General features: G+C 49.0%; 1 protein-coding gene across 2 annotated transcripts in view; it reads right to left on the bottom strand.

Annotated features, from left to right (window-relative positions):
* Positions 1 to 200: 200 nt before the first annotated feature.
* Positions 201 to 23,771, bottom strand: part of RUNX2 (RUNX family transcription factor 2) — a 225,452-nt gene continuing 201,881 nt past the window's right edge. For both annotated transcript variants that reach the window (XM_072733143.1, XM_072733162.1), the window contains one exon: positions 201 to 1,439. In XM_072733143.1, coding sequence (XP_072589244.1) covers positions 829 to 1,439 — 611 coding nt within the window. In that variant the 3' untranslated portion in view covers positions 201 to 828. The remainder of the gene's footprint in view (positions 1,440 to 23,771) is intronic.

Here is a 23,771-nt window from a genome sequence, read left to right as displayed (position 1 = left end):
TCTGCTCCAATCCAGAGGAAAGGGGTGCATTTACCAAATTTAGGGAGATCTGGGAATTTTACAAAAGACTCACGAGAATCCGAGAAGCCTATTCTTCACAAGCATGAGAAAAGTTGAAATAAGATCCAAAGGACTGCACAACAAGTAACCAGGAACAGGGGCCCAGGCAAAGGAAGAAGTGGATCTGAGTGAGGCCAACATCCAGAAAGCACACATAAGAGTTTTGTTTATTACGCAAATTCTTTCTTATTCGTAAGAAAGACTTAAATACCCCCTTCTCCAAATACATCAGGTTTTTTTCACTTCTCTATTTTCCAAACTTCTTGCAATGTGGTCATATTATAATGAGAAAAAAATAAATTTAACTATCCAAAAATATTTTTAAAAAAGAAATATGTAAACATCACCAGAGATGCGAGACACCACGGACAAGTCAGAGGGTTGAGCCGGAGCCGGCTCGCCTTCCCTCCTCCACCCCGGTCAGGAGTCACAGATGTGGGGTGTGAAAGGAGGGTTCTCTGAGCATCTCGCCCCGGGGCTCACCACCGTCCGGGGGCACTTTCCTTGCCAGCGGGGTAAGGCCTTTCCAGAACAAAGAGAAGGCCCTCTGAGGGTCCAGGACAGCGCTGGGGAGTGGGCAGCGGTGATGCCCCCCCCCCCCAGAGTGTGACCCGCAGCATCATTTCACACCGAGACGTCAGGGGAGGTCCCTTCCCGCAGGCAGAGCGGCGGCCTCCTGGCTTCTGCTGGCTTTGCGGGGCTGCTGGGGGCAGGCGGGGGCCGGGGCCCCGCGGCGCGGAGCTGCGCGGGCGGCGGCGGCGCGGTTGCTCAGTCGGCATCGCGGGCCTCCGGCAGGGGCTGCGGCGGAGGCCCCAGGGTCGAGGCCAGCCGGGTGAGCGCCCTCGCTATGACGCCCAGGTGGCCGTTCATGGTCCGCAGCTCCAGCAGGATGTCCCCGACGCTGGCTTCCAGGCTGGCGCGCGCGGCGGGCGGCGGGGATGCTCCCGGGGCCTCGGCGCCCTCCTCCCTGCCCGCCGCGCCGGGGCGCAGGGGGCGGCCCCCCTCGGGCCCCGGGCCGGGCGCCGCCGGCCGCTCCCGCCGCTCGTCCCCGCCGCCGCAGGGAGGGGTGGTGGCGGGGCCGCAGGGCAGCCAGTCGGCGAGGCGCGGGGCGGCCTCCGGGGAGGAGCCGGCCGCGGAGTAGGGGCCCGCGCGCCCGGGGCCGGGGCCGGGGCCGGGGCCGGGGCCGGGGGCCGCGGGGGGCGCGGCGGGCGCGGGGGGCGGTGGCAGCAGCGCCGGCAGCCCCGCGGCGCCCGGGGAGAAGGCCTGGGGCTCGCAGGACGAGGACGGGGACGGCAGCGCGGCGGTGGACGGGCCCGGCTCCTCGGAGGACAGGAACAGGGTGGTGGAGGACTGGGAGTCCAGGGTGCTGGGCTCGGAATCTGCGGAGGAAGACAGGGGGGGTCACTCGGCAGGTGCGCAGGGTCCGCTGGAGGCCAGCACCGTGCCCGGGCACTGGGGGCACTTCTGGAGAAAGGGGGCACCCTGCTACCCCCAGACTTGCCCTCTGGCCCCGAAGGGTGGGTCGTGCCAGCAGTTGATGGACCAAGAACAAAGCGGCAAGGGTGTGGGGGCTGGGCCCAGGACGCTGAGGCGGGAGCATGGAGTCCAGCAAGGCAGCGGGAGGGTCAGGCCCTCCGCTGAGGCCTCGGGAGGTGGCCCTCCCTGAAGACACCGAGGACTGGGGCAGAGTGGCAGCCTCCGTGGAGGCGTTCAGGCCCAGGGCAGTGGGGGAAGGTGGACAGGAGGGCCCCTCCCCACTGTTCTCAGGAGCAGAAGTGTGCTGAACAGGCGGCCTCCCTCACCGACTGTCCCAGTCTCAAAGCCAGGCTCTCAGGAGGCAGTTGAAAGAGTTTGGGGCCAGGAGCCAGGTGACCTTAGCATGGACTGTCACTCTGCCAGAAAATGCCGTGGAACTTTGGGCCAGTCCCAACACCCCCTCTGCTTTGGGGACTTGGTTTCATGTCCTCATCTGTAGAAGAAGGTTGGGCCCAGTGACCCACCCCCACCGCCAACCCCACCCTACCCCAGGACCTTTCCAAAGCTGATCAGCTTTCGAAACTCTTCAACTGCGGGACCCCTGGGTGGCGAAGCGGTTTGGCGCCTGCCTTTGACCCAGGGCGTGATCCTGGAGACCCGGGATCGAATCCCACGTCGGGCCCCCGGTGCATGGAGCCCGCTTCTCCCTCTGCCTGTGTCTCTGTCTCTCTCTCGGTGTGTGTGTGTGTGTGTGTGTGTGTGTGTGTGTGTGTGTGTGTGAGTGAGACTATCATTAAAAAAAAAAAAAAAAAAACTCTTCAACTGCAAGCATTGCTCTGAGGTCACGGTGGGCTGCACTCAAAGCCCCGGAAGCACTTGATCAACCTACCTTTGTTAGTTTGCTCCTAATCCCTTGACGTAGAAAGTGGGCGGCAGCTCTGTGACTGGGTATGGTAAGGAGGTTTACCAAGTTCACAGCAAAGGATCCAGTCAGTGCAAAAGACCTTAACTCAGCAGTCTCAGCCACCCTGTTTTGCTGCCTTTCGGTAGATGGTCGGCGCTCACCCTGGGAGCAGCTCTGAGCCTTACTGGAACCAAGTCTCTGAGGCCTGAGACTGTGACTCAGCAGGTCAGGGATGGGGTCTGAGACTCTGCATTTCTAGCCAGCTCCCAGGTGATGTGGATGCCACTGGCCTGAGAACCACACCTCGCCTAGCAAAGGTGTGGACCAAATCTCCAGCTTCGCAATAAAACATAAGATTCATGTAACCATAGACACTTGAGTAGCTGGGTAGAGGAACAACCTGGAAGCCTGGATAGGATCATAAAGATGGTAATGGTAATGATGCTGATTCCAGCCATCTCTCTGCTGGCAAAAGAATAAGAGAAGTGTTCTTTCCAGCAAGCAGTTAGTGTGATGGTCCCCAGCCCGGCCTTGAACCTAAGAGTGCCGGCTTTGGAAGGTATAAAGACTTCTTCAAGAGGAAAACCTGTTCACTGTCATTTCAGCTAAAAGTTCAGAAACACATCGAGTTGTCAGGACTCAATCCACCCTGACTGGCAAATGGAATTGAAAACAGAAGCATCTTTTTAACAAGTATACTACCTTCCTAAACTTTCTCCCAGCTGTCAGGAAACTTGGTTGCAGCTCCAGCTCAGCTAAGATCTGCACTAAATGATTTATAGGTCTCTCCCATCCCTGCAACTGATCATTTTATCCCTGATGTGGACACGTGCCTTTGAATCGATAACATCATTTTTATACAGCTTCATTGATTGCTATGAAATAATATCAGGGTCCTATTGTTATAAACACAACTCTTGGTGGAGGTTAGGGGCTGTTGAGTACAGAAGGTCAAGTTCAGCAGACTGCCTAATTCTCTCCTTCACCCCCTCACATGGTCTCAGACCCTTATCCTGCTTTATTAGTCTTCTGAGCTCTATGAGCATGTGATATTTTATGGTGTTTTATTATTATTATTATTATTTGGTCTATGAGGATATAAGTCCTATGAAAACAGAGACACTGCTTTATTTCATTCTCTGCTGTGTCACCAGGGCCTAAATAATGTCTGGCATCTAACAGATACTCAGTAGGTACTTGTTGAGTGAACGCCACATAATCATCATCAGTCCAGAAACACAAGTCCAAATGCAATAAACTGATCCAGCTGAATGTTGTTTAATCATTCAGTGCTTCAATTTTTACAGAGTCATGCATTATTTGAGACATACTAAAAAAAAGGTATCATGGAAAAATATTCCATGCTCATGGATTGGAAGAATTAACATTGTGAAAATGTCAATGCTACCCAGGGCAATTTACACATTTAATGCAATCCCTATCAAAATACCATGGACTTTCTTCAGAGAGTTGGAACAAATTATCTTAAGATTTGTGTGGGATCAGAAAAGACCCCAAATAGCCAGGGGAATATTAAAAAAGAAAACCATAGCTGGGGGCATCACAATGCCAGATTTCAGGTTGTACTACAAAGCTGGGGTCATCAAGACAGTGTGGTACTGGCACAAAAACAGACACATAGATCAATGGAACAGAATAGAGAACCCAGAAGTGGACCCTGAAATGTATGGTCATCTAATATTCGACAAAGCAGGAACGACTATCCACTGGAAAAAAGATAGTCTCTTCAATAAATGGTGCTAGGAAAATTGGACAGCCACGTGCAGAAGAATGAAACTAGACCACTCTCTTACACCATACACAAAGATAAACTCAAAATGGATGGAAAATCTAAATGCGAGATAAGATTCCACCAAAATCCTAGAGGAGAACACAGGCAACACCCTTTTTGAACTTGGCCACAGCAACTTCTTGCAAGATACATCCATGAAGGCAAGAGAAACAAAAGCAAAAATGAATTATTGAGACTTCCTCAAGATAAGAAGCTTCTGCACAGCAAAAGAAACTGTCAACAAAACTAAAAGGCAACCTACAGAATGGGAGAAGATATTTGCAAATGACGTATCAGATAAAGGGCTAGTATCCAAGATCTATAAAGAACTTATTAAACTCAACAGTAAAGAAACAAACAATCTTAATCATGAAATGGCAAAGGACATGAAGAGAAATCTCACAGAGGAAGACATAGACATGGCCAACAAGCACATGAGAAAATGCTCCGCATCACTGGCCATCAGGGAAATACAAATCACAACCACAATGAGATACCACCTCACACCGTGAGAATGGGGAAAATTAACAAGAAAGGAAACAACAAATGTTGGAGAGGATGTGGAGAAAGGGGAACCCTCTTGCACTGTTGGTGGGAATGTGAACTGGTGCAGCCACTCTGGAAAACTGTGTGGAGGTTCCTCAAAGAGTTAAAAATAGACCTGCCCTATGACCCAGCAATTGCACTGCAGGAGATTTACCCCAAAGATACAGATGCAATGTAATGCCGGGACACCTGCACCCCGATGTTTCTAGCAGCAATGTCCACAATAGCCAAACTGTGGAAGGAGCCTCGGTGTCCATCGAAAGATGAATGGATAGAGAAGATGTGGTCTATGTATACAATGGAATATTACTCAGCAATTAGAAACGACAAATACCCACCATTTGCTTTGACGTGGAGGGACCTGGAGGGTATTATGCTGAGTGAAGTAAGTCAATCGGAGAAGGACAAACACTATATGGTCTCATTCGTTTGGGGAATATAAAAAATAGTGGAAGGGAATAAAGGGGAAAGGAAAGAAAATGAGTGAAAATATCAGTGAGGGTGACAAAACATGAGAGACACCTAACTCTGGGAAATGAACAAGGGGTAGTGGAAGGGGAAGTGGGTGGGGGTTGGGGGGTGACTGGGTGATGGGCACTGAGGGGGGCACTTGGCGGGATGAGGACTGGATGTTATGCTATATGTTGGCAAATTGAACTCCAATAAAAAAAAATTTTTAAATAAATTTAAAAAGTATACCTTGTTTATCTGGTATTCGGGTGTAACTGAAAGTCCCATATTTTATCTGGCAACCTCGTGGGAGGTCAATATTTTTCTTTTGTTTCATAGAAGAGGACACTTTTCAAAAAGAAAAGCAAAAAAAAGCTTAGGTTATTTTCAAAGGATTTCAGAGTTAGAAGGAATGTTTGCTATTGTTTGGATTGACTTCAGAAGGTATAGAGACGGAGACCTGTGTGAGTAAAGGACTTGATGTTTAGTGACACACCAGAGAACAGAACGGAAAACACAGAGGGCCACGGTCTCCACTCTCCTAGCAACTCCTCAGTCTTCCCATCATTCAGTCACAGAACAAATGCCTACCGAGGGTGGACCACATGCCGGGTGCCCTGCTGGGCTCTGGAGACACAGCCAAACCAGATACAGTCCCTACCTGGGCCACTGGCTCCCAGTTTGCCTGCCAGTGGATGCTAAAACCCATCTGGTGGATCAGATTGTGGCAGCAACCCCAAAAAGCTGCACAGCAAACGTTGCCATCTATTTAGTTAGCACTGGTTTGCTCAGAAAACTTGGAGCCTCACCCTTCTAAAGGTGTGCTGGAGGCTGACTTGGGAACCAGGGTCACCAACCACTGAGTCCAAACTTTCCGTCATGGCTCTTCTTCCTCTCCCCATTGCCACCCCCATCTTCCTCATACATACAACTGCTTGGGGCAGATGCTGCTCCTAGAGGTGGGAAAGGTGAGTTTTAACTAAATTTTGGTGATTCTGGTCCCTATTTGCCATCTTAGAAATAACTTTGTAAAAGTTAGTTTTGAAAAAAAAAATATAACTAATAAGCATTTGAAAAGTTTCCATTCTCTCTAGAAATGAAAGAATTGCAGATTAATGAATTCTGAATTAAAATATATTGAAAAATACATGTATGGAAAATATATATATTGAAATATATTTCAAAAATAGGTATGGAACTAATAAGCATTTGAGACGTGCTCATTCTCTCTAGACGTGAAAGAATCACAAATTCAAATAACAATGAATTATGAACTGAAATAATTAGGAATTAGGAATAATAAATTGCTATTTTTCACTTGTAAAATTTGCAAAAATTGCCAGGAGAGAGGCATACTAAATACACTGTTTGCAGTAGAGTAGGTCAGTATAATCTCCCCAGGAAGCAATTTAGAAACATGTGCTTACTGTTCAGTGAGAAAGGAAATTGCCAAACTGTGTTTTGTGGATGAGTTCAACTGCTGATAGAAAAATGTGTAAAACAAAGATTGGGAGGAAGTACATGAAGATGTTGGACATGTGATAGGATTATCGTTTTCTGCATTTTCAAAGGTGTCTGCAGTGACCATGCAGGGAAGGATATGCCTTCCCTCTCACTGGTCACTGGCCTTTAGAAGAAAGTGACTGCTTCCTATCAAGCCTGTGGGGTCAAGGTCTTCTGACCACTTTCTTTTCAATCTTATTGCTGGGTCAGACTGAATCACTTCTTGGCTGGCAACTATCCACTTTGAAAGGCTGACCCTTTTTTTTTTTTTTAAGATTTTATTTATTTGAGAGAGAGAGTGCAGAGTGAGAGAGAGAGCACGGGGGTAGGGGTGGCGACAGAGGGAGAGGGAGAAATAGACTCCCTGATGAGGAGGGAGCCTGATTTGGGACTCCATCCCAGGACACAGAATCATGGCCTGAGCCAAAGGCAGACCCTTGACCAGCCAAGCTACCCAGGTGCCCCCTGACCCTTTTTTGAATATGTTTTACACCCCTTTGGCATTCCCATCATCACCAATTATATCCACCAGCCTGGAGCTACCCTTGCTCTGGGGATGCCCAGCCTCCAGCCAGAGAGATGAAGTGTGGAGCTGCCTGTGGGAACCTGCCATTCATTTGCAAATAAACCCTTCATTTCATCTCCCCAAACCCTGCTCCTCTCACTGGCTTCCCCTTCTTAGGGGAAGTCCTCCGTCCTTTCAGACTCTCCCCTGCTCTCCTGCATCCCCTCAGCCCTCCTGGCTACCCACTACCATCTGCCTATGAAAATCGTTTTTGCTCAGCCAAACTCCCAGGGCTAACCCTTGACTTACCTCTTTCCATCACCCCCCACAGCCAATCTGCCTTTAAAGTATATCCAGCATCTGACCACTTGTCACTGTCTCCAGGTGCCGTGCAGCCATTGGTGCCTGAATCAGGACCAGAACACCGGTCCCCTGAGAGCCAGGTCAGTCTTCTCTCTGCCACACCCTAAAGGCTACTCAATCTGAATCATTTAGGACTCTCTCCTGGCTCTACTGCATCCTCCCAGGCCTCCTGGCCACCCACCACCACCGCTTGCCTAGGAAAATCTTTTGCTGAGTCTTAGCCTCTTTAATTTTGTATGAGATAATAGCTAAATTTATTCATTAATTCATTCAGCAAATATTTATTGAGTACCTACAGTATGTCCAGCAGAATGCTCTATGCTGTGCAAAGCCAGACCTAAACCCTGACCTCATTGTGGGGGCAGAAAATAATCAAATGATTACATACATAAGTGTAATTGCAACAATGATACCATCAACATGCTATAAGCATCTTAATAGGAGGATTGACATAATCGAGGAAGATTCCCTGAGGAAATGCTCCTTGACCGGAGTTCTAGAGGATGAGTAGTCAAATTAGAAGAGGAGAAAGGTTAGAAGTCTGAGCAAGAGACTGTGGCAGGAGGAAGTTCTGCAAATATGTGGGACTCCTAGACAAAACCCGTGTGACAGGAATGCAGATAGGTAGGGGAATGAAGCAGAAAGTGAGATGATGCTCAAGAAGAAAGTAGGGGTCAGGAGATGTAGTGTACGGTATATACTGCCAGTGTTGCCCAACATCCATTTTTCTCTTTCTCCTTTTTCAGTCCCTAACCACAATAAAGATTACATTTTCCAGCCTCTCTTCCAATTAACTGCAGTTAGTAACTAAATGCTGGGCAGAAAGATGCCAGTAGAAGTGCTCTGTGCAATTCTTCCTTCCTCTGCCTGGGATTTGGTTGCAATGGCTGGTGCTCAAGCAGCCCTCTTGGACCACGAGGTGGAAACCGTCTGCTATAGATGATGGAGCAAGAGCACTGGGTCCTTGATAACTTTGGAGAATTGCCATGCCAATCCTAGCTGGTTCTACCACAAACATTTTGTATGAGAAAAGAAAATCTTATCTGTTCAAACTCCTTTAAACTGGGTTTTCTATCATTCACAACCATGCCAAATCCTGATACACATGGTCTTGTTAAACTTGTTTAGGAGTTTGCCATTATCCTAAGAGCAACGGAAAGCTTTGGGAAAGTTTTAAGCATAAGGGTGTGTGTGTGTGTGTGTGTGTGTGTGTGTGTGTGTGATAGTTTTGTACTTTGAAAAGTTTACCTGGCTTTGTTGGGCAGGGAGTTCACACAGCAGGAGCAGAAGACCAGTTAGGATTTTGCAGCTGCAGGCGAGAAATTACAAAATGCCAGTGGCTTTTGCTAAAGCAGCAGCTCTAGAGTCAGCTGGAATGTGGAAATGTCAGGGTTTACTATCTTCAGGGATAAAGGAGGCATCAGAGAAATGGGTTCCCTACCTGGCTGTTGTTTCAGTGTCAGTTTCCAGAAATTCTCCCTTCAGAAGAACTTCCCCTCTCTTGTTCTCTGGAGTCCAGATGGCCCTTCCCAGCCCACACCCAGCCCTCCAGCATAGCTCAGTTCTGACACACCTCACCAGAGGCAGCCCTTGGGAACATTTTCCCAGGAGCCCAGAGGGAGGAGAAACGGGGGGTAGCCGCAGGGAGCCAGAGAAACAGAAGTCTGTGGGAAGAGGATGAAACCTGTCTGCAGAAGAAAGATCCCTCAGCGTTGCAGCCGGGCCTTTCCTTTGATGGTTCAGACTTGGCAGGCTTGCTGCTTGCTCCTCTCAGAACACCCGACACACAAAAGGGAGGGTGAGTGTCTGATGAACTCAACCCAATAATATTCACTTCTTTTATTTTCCAGGAACGTCATGAGACCCACAGGGCAGTCTTCTGGTTTTAAGACCTGGTGAGTCAAGTCTGCAAATACCTCTGACTCAGTCTGATCCCAAGTTCTCACCAGGCATCTCCCAGGAACGTGGCTCAGCAGGAGAGCTGGAACTGGACAGCCCGGGCGGGCAGAGAAGCCTCGGTGGCTCTGGGGGCGGTGAGGAGGGCTGGCTGCAGTGCAGAGGACACGCTACTTCTCACCACATTCACTGGAAGAGCCGGCGTCTCCAGAGTGCTTTCTATCATCAGGCCACGTGCTAAGTTATCTCTTCTGATGGTTGTGGAAAACTGAGGCGGACTCTATTCTTAATCCCATTTTACTATTCGAGGAAACTAAGGCTCTCATATGCTCAGTGACCAGCACCCTGTCCTAGGGCCGGGAAACAAATCACAGTGGCTGATCCCAAGGCCATGCCTTGTGAAGGATGGCACATGTTTTATGGGGTGTTTGCAAGCATGAAGGGAGAGCAGAGAACTGAGGAGACACCACATTCACAGAGAATCTCCTACATGCTAGGCCAGTGATTTGCCACCTTGACTGCATATTAAGGTGTCCTGGGGAGCTTTGTAAACACTACAGATGCCCCCAACTACATTGGGGCTCTCTGGGGATAGTGCCCAGGTGAGGGGTGTCTGAGTGTTGCAGTTGGTAGAGCGACTGATTTTTGTTCCGGCTCAGGCAGTGATCTCAGGGTCATGAGATCAAGCCCCTTGATGGACTCCAGTCTCAGTGAAGAGTACTTGAGCTCTCTCACTCTCCCTCTGCCCCTCCACTCCACACATGCTCTCCCTCTCTCTCTCTCTCTCTCTCTCTCTCTCAAATAAATAAACAAATCTTTTTTTAAAAGTATTCCAGGTGATTATAATGCTAACATGCAAATAGGGTTAGTCATACGTTTTCTCACTTAATCCCAACAATGAGACTCTGCCCACTTGCAAACAGAGAAACTGAGGCTCACAGAATTTGGATAGACTGGACAAAGCCCACGGCCAACAAGACCCTCATCTTCACCGGTACCTGGCTGACTCCCCTGTGAGTGCTCATTCTTATTGATTCCATTCTCCCTCCTATCTGGGCCTCCTCTATTTTGAAAGCACTCTTTTTAAAATATAAATTTCTTTTGCATCTTTTTTTGTTCAGCTTCAAGGGCTATTTAGGCCAGCTGCCCAAGAAGTAGGAACAGGTACAGTCTATAGCCACTGAATGAAATGGGCTGGCCCAGGGCCCCCCAACACCATGGCCTTGTCTTCATCTAGGTTCTGCTATAGCCACCACACAAGGCCCTTCAAAGAGATGCCCAGGAGCCCTGACCAGGATGTGCCACTGACTCTCCTCCAGGAAGAACACTGCCCGTCCCCTATAGTCCTTGGCCTCTGGGGGGGCCACCCTCCGAAGATCGGAACACCTGGCCCTGGGGAAATCCTTGGTCTCTATTTCCAGCAGCATTAGTGACTTCCTGAGGAGTGACATGAGGAAAGTCATCACCCTGTTACTTCTGTGTGAATTATTCAAGCCTCTAAATTCCTAGCAGTGGAGGGTTGAGCTAAAGAGGAGTGTTGGCCATCAATCAAGATAATAAAGCAAAGCAGGTGGGAAGGGAGAAGGTCAGCCCCAGGCAGCCAAAATGAGTTCCTGTTCAAAAAAGTACCTTTAAAGAAGAGGGGGAAAAAAAAGAAGTGAGAGCAGGTGTCTGTATGCCCATGTTCACATCAGCAGCATTCACGCTACCCTTCAGACAGACAATATTGTGAAGGTTCATAAATGATACACAGATGAACAAAACGTGGTGTGTGTGTGTGTGTGTGTGTATGCATGCATGTATTCGTATGTACATACATACGTCTATATTACATATGAATATCATTCATCCATTAAAAGGAAGGAAATTTCAACACATGCTAAATGGATAAACCTTAAAGACATCACAGTAGGTGCACAGTAGGTGCAGTAGGTGAAATAAGCCAGTTGCAAAAGCCCATCCACAAAACATCATTATGATTCCCCTTCTGTGACGTTCCTGGGATAGACAGAGAGCAGAACGGTGGTCGCTGTGGCAGAGGGGAAAGTGGGCACAGGTAGTGTTTAACCGGGCAGCATTTTGGTTGGGCAGGATGAGGACGTTCTGGATGGTGGTGATGACTAACTGACAGTGTGAGGGGACTTGATGCCCCAGAACCGTACACTTAAAAATAGTTAAAATACTACATGTTATATGTATGTTGCCACAATAAAAACGAGGTGTGTTTAGGGAGGAAGGTGTGATCCCTTAATTCCCAATTTTACCCAAATGCTTGAGAGACAATCCATATATGACATCTGTGGGGCTGTTTGTAAAGGAAGAATGGGGGAAGGACTGATAAAATAAATTGCTGTTGGGAATATTACAGGTCAGATGTGGGTTAAACACCCCTCAGAGGGCCGTGAGGATGAGGATCACTTCTTCAGCCCTGGACATAAACATGACAGCAGCATCGAGGACATTTCCTTTTTCAATCACCAGTGTGAACGGGTACTAGGCGCTTTCCCACCTCAGGCCCTTTGCATTTGCTGTTCTCTCTGCCTGGAATGCTCCTTCCTTAGGTATCTGCATGACTCACTCTCTCATCTTCTTCCGCCTTTGCTCAGGCCCCTTCTCAAGAGGCCCTTTCCGAATACCCTGGTCAGAAGTACTACCTGCACTCCCCTCCACACCAGTCTTCTGTCCCCCTTGCCCTGTGCAGCAGAAGCTGTCACTGAGCCACTCATGTCCCCGGGCACTCCAGGTGGACTGGAATCGTATGTGCAAATGCACGAGGCTTGCAGATTATGGCCTGATAGTTTGAAATAGCTGGAGGGTAGGGTGCACAGGGATGGGAAACTGAGTGACACGGCTTTAAAAGGCAGCATGGACAGATGGCTGAGGAGCCTGTCTGCTAAGTTAAGGAATTTGAACTTTAGCAGGCAATGGGGAGCCACTGAAGGGCTTTAAGTAGGAGAGCGACAGATTTGATTTGCATTTTTAAAAGATTACTCTGGCAGCCAGCCTTGTGGAGGCTGAACTGGAGGGGGTGAGGTTGGAGGCAGGAAGACCAAATGTAAAAGATGTTGCATCTTGGACATTAAAGGAACTTAAACGATATTACAGAAGAAAGAAGCACAAGAGTGAAGTCCAGCCAAGCAGTATTGGAAGCAATTTTTTTTTCTAGGAATAGATTGAATTTCAGCAAAAAGAAACTTTGCTGCCACCCTTTATGGACAATACTGTGAATGTTGGCTCCTCTTCAAGTTGGCCACCCTGGGTCTTTCATGCATCACCATTCAATAAAAGCAAGTGTGGGTTTTATGGGATTGTTTGTCAAGCCCTAAGCCAAGCTTTTCTACTCCTCAGGCAGGGCTGCTCTGCCAAATTCTAAATTGGCTTTTTTGACATACACGGTGTGAAAGATATCTCTATGTGTCCCTATGAACGTCCCCATTTGGAGGGAGACACATGTGACTGCATATAATACCTTTATGTGCTTTTTTGAAGGGTCGTTTACACGACCAGTATATTCCTCGCTGCGAATATCGTTGCCGCATGGAGAAAGGGAGAGACAAAATGAAAAGGTTATTCCCACACCATAACCAACTTTGGCTCGGGAAGAAAAACTCAAAATAGATTATGTTCCCTAGCAATGCCTCCAGGGTTGAACGATTCCCAAATCAACCCATTTAATCTTGCCTCTTGGAGGGTCACTCACCTTTGAACTTCATTTTTTTCTTTTTAACTATCATTAAGAAATAACATAGCCCAGGCCAGACCCCGCCGAAGCCCAGGCTGCCCACCCATGCCCCCCCACGCCCCCCCCAGGAAGAGCTCACCAAAGGGGCCATCGCGCTTGTAAAACGCGGCTGCTCGATGAACTTGATGGCAAGAGCCGGGTTGTAAAAGACGGCATTTTGGTTTTAACAAGGCCAGGAAGCCCTGAGCGGAGCCAGCTGGGTAGTCTGAACGAACCCAAGAATATTAGCAGCCGGGGTCACACAGAGCTGGGCCGCCACCAGGAATGCGGGGAGCAGAGACAGTCTGGCGAGGGGCTGGAACCCCGCGCCGCCAGGCCCGAGCTGCAGGTGGCCAGGGCAGCTGGACCGGAGCCGCGCTGTGCCCGCCACACGGGGCCCTTGGCTCCTCTTCACGCGACAAGGCCCCAGGACCTCTGGGGAGTGGCAGGGGGACACGTGCATGCCCACCCGCCAGCTCAGCGGGGACAGCACCTCCGACAGGAAGGCTTGTTGGCTAGCCTCCGGATGCCCCCTTTACCCATGAGTAAGGAAGGGGTGGGTGGCCCAGCGGGAGGGGACCAGGGGTCATGGTCCCATTTCCCCCGGCAATGAGCAGCCAGGTTCTAGACCAAGGTGTTCCCCAAGTCAATGGCAGAGCAAAGGGCTCAGAAGCCCCCAGGACCATCTACTGTCATACAGACCAAGGTGACGATGCCCAGCCCTGGACGCGATTGGTGAACATTGATTAATTGGATTAGCCTGTTTCTCCCAGCGCTCTCTGCAGCCCTGGGAGCAGGCCCTGATGCTGCTTTCACCAACTAGGACTATGATCCCCTCGCATCTGCCACACTTAGAAGCAAGGGACCCTAAGAGATGGCCATAGTAGGTTCTCTAACTGCTCCATCCAGGCATTGTTAATACTCAGTCCTTTCTCTTAAGGACGCCTCTGAGATTAGACCTCCCAGCCTTACCACTGTGTCTCTCCTCAGAAAATCTTTTCTAATTTGGGTACCAGCTTTCCCTTTTTTATTTTCATTTCATGCCATTCCTCCTAATGATAACTCTTTGTGCCAGGCTCAATTATATACAAAGCTCAAATGAGCAACCCCAACTCTAAATTTGGCTCTATCCATTGGAAGTGGAGGTCATGGGCATCTTGCTTTGCCCAGAGGGAAAGACTCTGGTCCTCGAAGGGGAACAAAGCCGGGTGGGACAGGGAGGGAGTTTTGCAAAAATAATAGTCTAGAATGAAGGAACAGACCAGTGCTGGCTGCCCCAGGTCACCGGGGCTCAAAGCCGATTGTGCATTTTCAACCAGGCCCGTAAGGACTCTGTCCCACCACAGGCACGCAGAAGCAACAGAAGTGCTTTGATTTTTCCTTTTTTAAAAATGTCCTCCAGCCTGACCCTCCTACCTATGCTCTCACTGCAGGGTCAGCAGAGGGTGAAATGAGAGCATTCTCCGGGAATTTCCTGACTTCTGTGAATTTTTCTCAAGATCTGGCCATGAGTCAATGTGATGCATGGTATGACTTGCAGTGGCTCCCCCTCCCTTCTGGAATACCATGAGAAGCATCTCCCTGCTGAGTAATGAAGGATGAAAATCCATAAGGTCCCTAACCATCCTCAACTCGCCCTCCATTGTCTCCCAATCAGAGCAGATAAGAGAATTATACTTATACCATGTTTAGTCAGGTTATTAATATTCTCTGGAAGTACAGAGAGATCTCTATGGATGCATTTCATCTCCTTTCAAAATTAAGCACTCTTGCATAATTTCTGTGGTCCTTGGTATTTGGGGGATTTAGAAACTGGGAGTGGGGATGAGAAGAAGAATAGAGAGTCGAGAATTGCTCAGATCTCCAATGCCCTGACAAGATCTGAGAACCTACGGCACTTCCTGGAAGGCCAAAGGATACTTGATTAGGTAGGCAGGTGGGTAGAACTTTCCAGTCAATTATATTGATGTTAACAACTAATCTGAAATCATCAAACAAAGCAGATTATTAAGTTTCATGTGTGAACTGACTACCAGGACTGGGTATCACTTGTTAGTGGAGGCCAGCTATGATCAGTCTCTGTTTGAGATGGTTTATAATGACCCCAAGAGTCTGGGGGCAAGTGCTCAGATCAACGACATCCTTCAAAAGATCCCAGAATTAAATTAGGAGTATTCAAATGAGATTGGTAACATGTCTGTGGAGCCTGGCCTCACCCGAAGTTTTGGGGAGCATATGTGGAAGCATTTTGCCAACTGCCAGACACTGTGCAAACAGCAAGGGAGTGTTGATATTACCATCGTTAGGGTGCATAACACACCACTGTTGGAACCAAAGATGAAAGTCGTGCATAAATAGAGCATGGAATATCTAAAATCCTCGTGAGGTTCAGTATCTTTATTCCTTGCTTTCAAATGCAGAAAATGAAGGGCAAGACCCCAAGTGAGGAAACTGAGATACCTCTTGCCCTAAAGTCACAGCCACCCTGGCCCCTTTGCCTCCTTCTAGCCCAGGCCCCCGAGGAAGAAGGGAGCATCCTCAGGTATAGGAAGCCCTCGCTGGGAAGGGAAATCCCAATGGCAAGCAAAAGCTCGCGGAGCCCTTAGACTTCCTGAGGTAAACTAAGATGAATATTTTCTGGGGTGCTTTCAACCAAGACGAACAAGGTCCTCCACCCACGCACCCCCATCATCCCCTCCCCAACCTTCCTCCCCTCCCATCATCTCACAGCATCTCAGCTAAAAAGGCAACTCCTTAGCTTCCTTCCCCTTCTGGAAAAGAAAACCTCTGTCTCAAGTGTTGCCTTTTCACTGATTTGCAAAAGCAAAGGAAGAGAATAAAATGAGGCCATTGAGCCAAAAGGGAATCCAATCTTAATTTTTTATCATACATTATGTATTTTATTATAACTTTTGAGTGTAGACCTATTCTCTTCAAGATTTTATTTTATTCATGAGAGACAACAGAGAGAGGCAGAGACATAGGCTCAGGGAGAAGCAGGCTTCCTTGCGGGGAGCCTAACGCGGGACTCGATCCCTGGACCCCAGGATCACAACCCGAGCTGAAGGCAGCCGCTCAACAACTGAGCCACCCAGGCATCTCTACACCTGTTTTTAAACTAACAGGAAAAGAGGTGACAATTTGCCAATGGCTATTTGCTTGTTGAGATGCGGGGCTCTGGGGCAGGCCTGCCAGGAAGGAAGGGGTCTGGTGGGAGCTGAGGAGCCCAGGATTTCTGTGAGCCCCAGGCAGGCCCTTCTTACTAGGACACATCATCAAGCTCACTGTGCTGGAACCCCCCTACGTATAAAATAAGCGAAACAACATCCTGCCCTCCTTCGGGTATGCTGTGAGTTTGAATTATTGTAAATTTGTGAACTGTTTTAGGGTTCTCGGATGAGAGTGGTTCTAGGAGAAAATGCACATAGTATTGCAGTGTGGAACTCTGCTGAGTTGTCATGTTTCCTGTCACTGCTCTCCCCTGTGTCTTACATTACTGGGAACAAGTACCGTGACCTCTGAGGTCATCAGAAAGCCTTTAAGTAATTTCTTGGCCTACTTTTCCTTACCCTAAAAAAACTCTTCTTCTACTTCTGTGTTGGGTTTTTCCCACTTTCTGAATGCAGCCAAAAGCTTTTTCTTCCAAGTGTCTTGTGTCAGAGTAGGAGCCAGTCGGTTGGAAGTGCACCGACCCTTTCCATGTTGGTGTTCATTCTCTGTCCCTCCTCTCTGCCTTTCATTGCCTTTGCTCCCTACCCCCAGTTTTTAAGATGTCATACGTTTGAATAACTTAAAACAAATTTGACTCTGAGCCCTTGGCTGTGAAATTTGCTTCTGCTTCTCATACTGGAGGCCAAGGCAAGGTACTGGATCCACCCACTGGTGCTGCCCCGGCGGTGTGGGTCATAGCCACAGAGCAGAGCCCTGAGGCCCGAGGAGCCTCTTCCCCTCTCAGGGCTTGGGGACATCGGCATCATAAGTGGAATGTGGGACCACACCCAGGCAGCTGCAGGGGTGGTCCTGAGGCAGGAGTCAAGAATGCCCCTTGCCCTGGCTCCAAATGGGTCCCTCAACAGGTGCTGCCTGGTGGCCGGGTGTGTCCACATGTCACATCCTCTTCCTCTGGGCACACAGAAATGTGGGCTCTCTCCTGCCCCCCTGCCAGGCCCAAGCCACAAAGATTTTGAGCACAAAGGAGTTTATGACGACAAAAAGCACCCAGAGTCATGGCCCCCTGCCTGCTGCCCTCAGCATGTGGCTAACTGAACAAGGTAGAGCTGCTCCTCAATTTTGAGGCACCTCCCCAGCCTTGCTGCAGGGAGCGAAGCATCAAAGCAAGTACCTCCAGAGAAAGCCATGACTGACCTTCCCCTGACTGGCTCTAAGTAGGCCCCCCACACGGCCCCTGCCTCCTTCCACGGGGCCCTCCCCACCAAATCTGTCAGGACCCAAGTTCTCTGCTCCCCCTTAGACTGGAAGGACCGCATGAGGGAGAGCAAAAGCAGGCCTCAGCTTGGGACAGGTCAGAACTAGGCACCTTCCTCCTGGCCCTCCTTCCCTGGCTCTTCCACAGCCCCACCGACATTCACTCCTTCCTCTTCCGCCAGGCGCCATTTCCACCTCAGTCTACCCTAGCTTCTCCCCTCTCGGAACCTACTCTCCCCTCAGGATAGGTAGTTACCTTGAGCGTGTGTGCATGCGTGTGTGTGTGTGTGTGTGTGTGTGTGTGTGTTATGCCTCCTCAACAAGACAAGAGTAAGGACAATGTCTTACATGGCTACACAGCAACTTCCAACGGTGTATTACTCATCTCTGCAGACATGAAAACAAAGTCAGAAAAAACATCGCATGTTAACTCCTCTGTGTGTCTGTGTGTACAATCCAAAATCTCCTATCTCAATCCTTTGCACACTGGGAAGAAACTTACTGTGTCATCCTTACCTATATATTACTTTATTCTACTGTGTTTTACTTGACATGTCCCATGGGCTGTTAAATGGAGCTCCTTGAAAATTCAGTTCCATGAATTTCCAAGTAATGCCAACCCATTTCGAGTGGAACAAGGTTAAATGGTTTCCTCACTGTAGGACTTCTCAGGACTTACCACGATAACAGGCATGGTCATCATCTATGAGAGGGATGTAAAATTCAGAATTTTCCAAATTTACTCCAACTCAAAGCCCCCTTTATGGAAGAAAATTCTGAGGAACCAATACCCTTTGGTCAACACTGCAGCAGACATGGCTCCTCTCTTGAATTATATACAGTGCCCAGCACAGGTTCAAGGAAACTCTGACACTAAGACAAATACCCCTGCCTTGCTTCAAGCCAGAGAACAGAATTGGCCTCATCTTCCAGAACCTTGGGCTGTCCCAGATGGATGAAACCCTTTGGTAAATGAGGGACTTGCTCAAATTTTTGTTCTGGGGTGTATTTCAGCCTGGATAATAAGCAGATATCCAAAGTTGTTCTTTCCACAATAAGGCCCTCAGAAAAAGCCATGGCCCTCAGTTCTTCACTACCAGCAATACCAGCATCAGGGCAACAAAAGCTTTGCAAAGCCTAGAAAAGTATAGATCAAGCACTGGCTGGGATAACTCTTAATTACAACTCTTACTCTCCTGCTGCCCGCCTGCTGGGACCTGGCCTAACTTCCTTTGAACCCCTCATTAATCAGATCTCACCTCCTGGCCCCCCGGGGGCTTCCTTTGGTGGTCCAGATGACAAAGATCTGGCACTTGGGCCCTTGTTCTGGAAACCTATGAACTTCCCTATGGCCTGGACGTACATCAAGGGGCCCAATTTTATTTTCTTAGATCTGGTGGAAGAGAGGAATGGTCTTCTAGCTTCCTGGGGCTGTTGGTGATCTCAGTCTGAGAGAGTGAGGGGACTGGGTGGGTAGAGGCTCCTGTCAGGGCCAAGCCAAGGACTGGACCAGGGTGTCTGGAGAAGCCAGGCAGGTTCCCACAGAGTGCCATCAGCACCGAAACATTAAAAACCAGAGTGCACTTTACACTTCCTGCTGTTCACAGCAGCATCTCTGTCAACAGTTTACTCCCATCATTTCCTCATTTCCCCCTGACATTATCCCTACAAAAAGGGCTGGGGATTATGGCAGAATCAGGCAGATGACATCCTCTGGACAACTGTCAGGGTTTCTAAGAATCACAGCAAGCAACTTCACCAACTCATGTTTCTTCTTCTTCCTCTCCTTGTGCAGGAGTACAGGGTGGAGCAGGGATGAAAGCAGCATGGTCATCTGGAACATGAGCATCATGGTTCCTTCCTGGCTCATCTCACAGGGCCTTCTGAGACTCACAGTGGAGAGAGGAGGCATTGAGAGAACTAAGGGTTAGTCTCTCTATTTTTTTCACAGCTTTCCATTCCTGCTACTCTCTTCTCCACTCAGATCAAATCCAGACTCCTTCTCTGCCAATACATGAGGGCACAGGAGACCCAAAAATCCTACCTCATTAGATTCCAATTAAAGAATTACACGATGAGAGTCCCCTGAGCTACCTTACCTGGGACCAGCTGTATAAGAGAAAAGAGAACCTCCAATCCCCTCCCCTGACCACTTACCCTGCTCTAACGATGCCTGAACATCTCCTCACCTCTGCAAGATCTTTCCTGAAAGCTCTCCAAGATGGCAGCAGAGTAAGGATGACTCGGACCCTGCCAAGATTTAACCCAAGGTGACCATACCTCCATCTTCCTCACAGATCCATATGGAGTGAGAGGACAGGACCAGAGGGGAGAAGGGAGGAGAGAACAGAGTGGGTTCATTTCTGCCTCCTCCCCACACCCCCAGGCCAACTGCCAGGTCTGTGTTTCTAGTTACAGACACCCCAAAGCTGCATCCTAGCATTTTGCCTAACATGAGTCAATGGAACCCCAAGATTAGAAGATGACTTTCCTGAGACAGAAGAGCCCTCAGAGCACCAATGCCCTTGACATTGACAAAAGCTCAACCTGCTTCCCATTGCTGTGCTGTGGTGCCTTGAACCTCTGACTGAAACTCAAAGCTTCCATCAGCCCAATCTCAGACTTTAGGATTCATAGAAAAAGCCCTGGCCCTTTGCACACCGTCGCCATCTGCACGGACCTAACCATGGTCATTGCTGCTTGGCCAGGTCCTGCCTGCTTCCCTACCCTGGAGCCCCACAAAATCATCATAGCTCAGAGTTTGAGGTGGCACAGAAAAGACTCCAGGAGAGCCCCCACTTGTAACATGGGAGAATCAGGGCACACTCTCCAAGGACAAGAGCGAAGGAGGCTATAGAAAAGGAAAAAAAAGGAAGGGAGAAGAGAGAAAGGGGGAGAAAGTAGAAAGGAGAAGAGAAAGCAAAGAACATCAGGCCAGGAAACCTTTAAAAATGAACTTTCTCTTCCCAAGCAGGGATATGACCAGAGGAGGAAGGCCACAAAAAGGAACACATACAAGTAATTATAAATATAGTTATTTTAGGACTCGGTGGAGAATGGATGCTGGTGGTCTCCCCCTTCTTCCTGGTGGGTCGGCCTTCATCCCAGGGAGGAAAACTGGGCCATCACACCCCCAGCCCTGTGGCCCGACGAGGCGGCCAGCAGGGAACCGCAGTGGGCGGCCACACGGGCGGTGGCCCAGGACCGCACCTCTGTGCGGTCGATCCGTGTGTGTGTGAGCAGCACTTTGATATCTGGCCACGAAAGGGCAAGTTCTCAAAGCCCCCATTCATGGACCCTACACATGGGAGCAGCAAACAGAAAAAAATCGTTTCTCTGTCAGTCCAGAAAGGTGGGTTCCTGTTTATTAATCAAAGACCACATAAAGAATGCATGGCTACAAATGTTCTTTCTGAGGACCTCAGAAGCTGGATGTAAAAAATAATAATAATAATAATTCCATCCGGTCAGTACCTGAGACCAAAAGCTGCTGCATTAGTTTTAAAAGGAAAATTCTAAATAAATTAATAAAATAAAAGTAAATTCTACAAAAGGATGGGGGTTGGGGGGCCTATTTTCAGTAGGCCTTCCCTCACTTAAAGCCATGTGGCCTTGTATAGGCCCTGCTGAAAAAGGCCTGCTGCTAGCAGTGCTCAGGTGGCGAGGTCAGCAGCAGTCAGCCCCAGCTCCCGCTTCTTCCTGCTGGCACCCCCTTTCTCTCCCTTCTAGGTCTGTAGCAATGACAAACATTGGCAACTAGCTCCCTGTGGAAGTTGGGAGAAATCCATTCATGAGGCAAGGCTGGCCCAGACTGTGAGGGTCAGGCCTCCATCTGAGATCACAGGTTGTGCTTCCCATCTTCGGCATGGACTGTGGAAGAGGAAGGAAGAAGCCACCTGGAGATACAATGGAGGCTTGGTGGTGGAGTGCGGGGTGGATGGGGGGGGTGGAGGAGGGGGGCGGGAAGATTCCCTGGGTGGCTCAGTCAATTGAGCATCTGCATTCAGCTCAGCTCATGATGCTGGGGTCCTGGGATCAAGCCCTGTGTTGCACTCCCTACTCAGGAAGGAGTCTGTTTCTCCCTCTGCTCCACCCCCAACTTGTGCACTCACTCTCTCTCTCTCTCTCTTTCTCTCTCTCCAATAAATATATAAAATCTTAAATTAAAAAAAAAAAAAAGATGGAGGCTCAGGATGTCCTTCAAAACTTAATGAAAGCAAACTGATCAGCTTTACACTGTGCATGCTATAGACAAACCCAATGGCGAAGATAATCGTTAACAGGGAGCCGTGTTATTCCGGAGCAGGAGGTGAAGCTGGTACAGGCTTCCAGTGCAGTACAGAAAAATCTGAAGTATAGTCACTAATACAAATTGCGCCTGGGAGCAGCAGCAACAACAACAAAATCCTTGCTCTCTGCAGATAAGGGGAAAAGAGAGCAGTAGGGCAGTAGTTTCAGGGCCATCTACATTATTTTGTTTCTCTGGCAGATCCTAACTGATTTCTAGGTGAGAAGATCAAACAGGCCTGTCGCCAAACCACAAAGTCATCTCAAATACATGCAGAGGGCAGCCCATCCAGCTCCCTTACCACTAGCACGGTTTATGATTTCTTTAGATTACAGACATTTGCCAGTTCAGAAACTGCCCCATAAAATCAACTTGGGGCTTCATCTACCACTCTAAGCTGTTCTCCAAGTGCCTGCTGGAGCCCAAGCCCAACCACTGCTCATCTCATTCTAATGTCACAGGCAAATATGCCCTCCTTCCCATGTCTGCCTACCATCATTAGTGAGTGACAGGAAGGTCTCCACTTGAATGAGGTGGCTGCTATTATTTTCCATACACCCAGACAGAAGAAGATTCCACTCTAGGTTGAGATATGGGCATGTGTCTACATCACCTTTTTCTTTGAAGTCAGTTCTCAAGAGTATACAATGTGGGTTCTACTCAAAGTCGCCCTGGCCTTACCCAGAGAAGTTGTCATAATTTCCCCTGTTCGCAGGTAAGAAAGCACGTTTGGAGAAAAAGAAGTGGATCATGAGGAATCCAGGCAGGGTTCCGCAGGCCAAGCCTATAGCCCTACATTGCCCAGTGTCTACAAGGAGGCCAAGACCTTTCAGGAGACTAGAGGAATCTGTACTTGCTTCTATGCACCTGTCTCCAAGAGCCTCAATGTCAGGGGTTAAAGGACCTAACCCATGGACCTCGATGAGCGGTCTCCTGCGCCCACTGCCGAGGCCCACACAACGCCACAGAGGCGTTGTCCTGGACAGCAGCCAAAGCGTTGCAAATTCCATCCTCACCTAACCCAGGCCTGTGGACAGAGTTGCCTCCACAGACCCTACCCCCTTGCACCTCTCCTCAGGAATGACAGCAAGCTCTGGACCCCAGGGAGTGAGAACCTGAAAAACAGCCATGCACATCATCAGGGGGAGACAGGCCCTATGGCAAGGGCCAAAAAAAAAAAATCAGTCTTTCCCCCAAGGCCACACCAGGCTGCAAAGCGACCACCAGCCCCTTGCCCCTCCTATTTAGTGATCTCCTTGCTGATGACTTCCTCAGCTCTGCTTTTTCCCTCCTGCCTCAGAGATTGCTGAGATACCCAATTACGAAATGGCCCCTACGCCATGTTGGCATACAATCCAGGTTAGACCTCGTTTTCTCAGGCCCCTCCTCATAATGATCCAGTATGAGTCCAAATCATGAAAAGCCCTTCCCCATCCCTTCCACCTGAGATGCCCACGTTGGGGCTATGTTCTCCCTTGCTGCACCAAGTTAATAAACCTGATTTTATTTGACAACATATGCATTCTTGGTGGTTGTTATCTGTTGGAAAGACGAATATGGGAGGAAATAATGAAGGCTGAGCCTTGCTTCTGGAACTACAGGGGCCTCTGAAAACCCAGCTTCTAGTGGGATGGCACTGATGCTCTGCTGAGATATTCACCTTGGAATCAATACCTGGTTTTCCATGGAGTGATCTGAGACCCCAACCAGAGTACATAACCCATATCCTGTATCTTCTTCCTTTTTCTCCTAGAGGCCACATTTCAAAATGTCGCCAGGGTTCCATGAAGAGAGAAGAGCAGAGGGACACCCTGAGCTCTGAAAGGCATGGCTTTGCTGTTG

Source organism: Vulpes vulpes, chromosome 1 (assembly GCF_048418805.1).
Source record: "Vulpes vulpes isolate BD-2025 chromosome 1, VulVul3, whole genome shotgun sequence".
Classification (NCBI taxonomy): domain Eukaryota; kingdom Metazoa; phylum Chordata; class Mammalia; order Carnivora; family Canidae; genus Vulpes; species Vulpes vulpes.
This window is presented reverse-complemented; position numbering and strand designations above follow the sequence as displayed.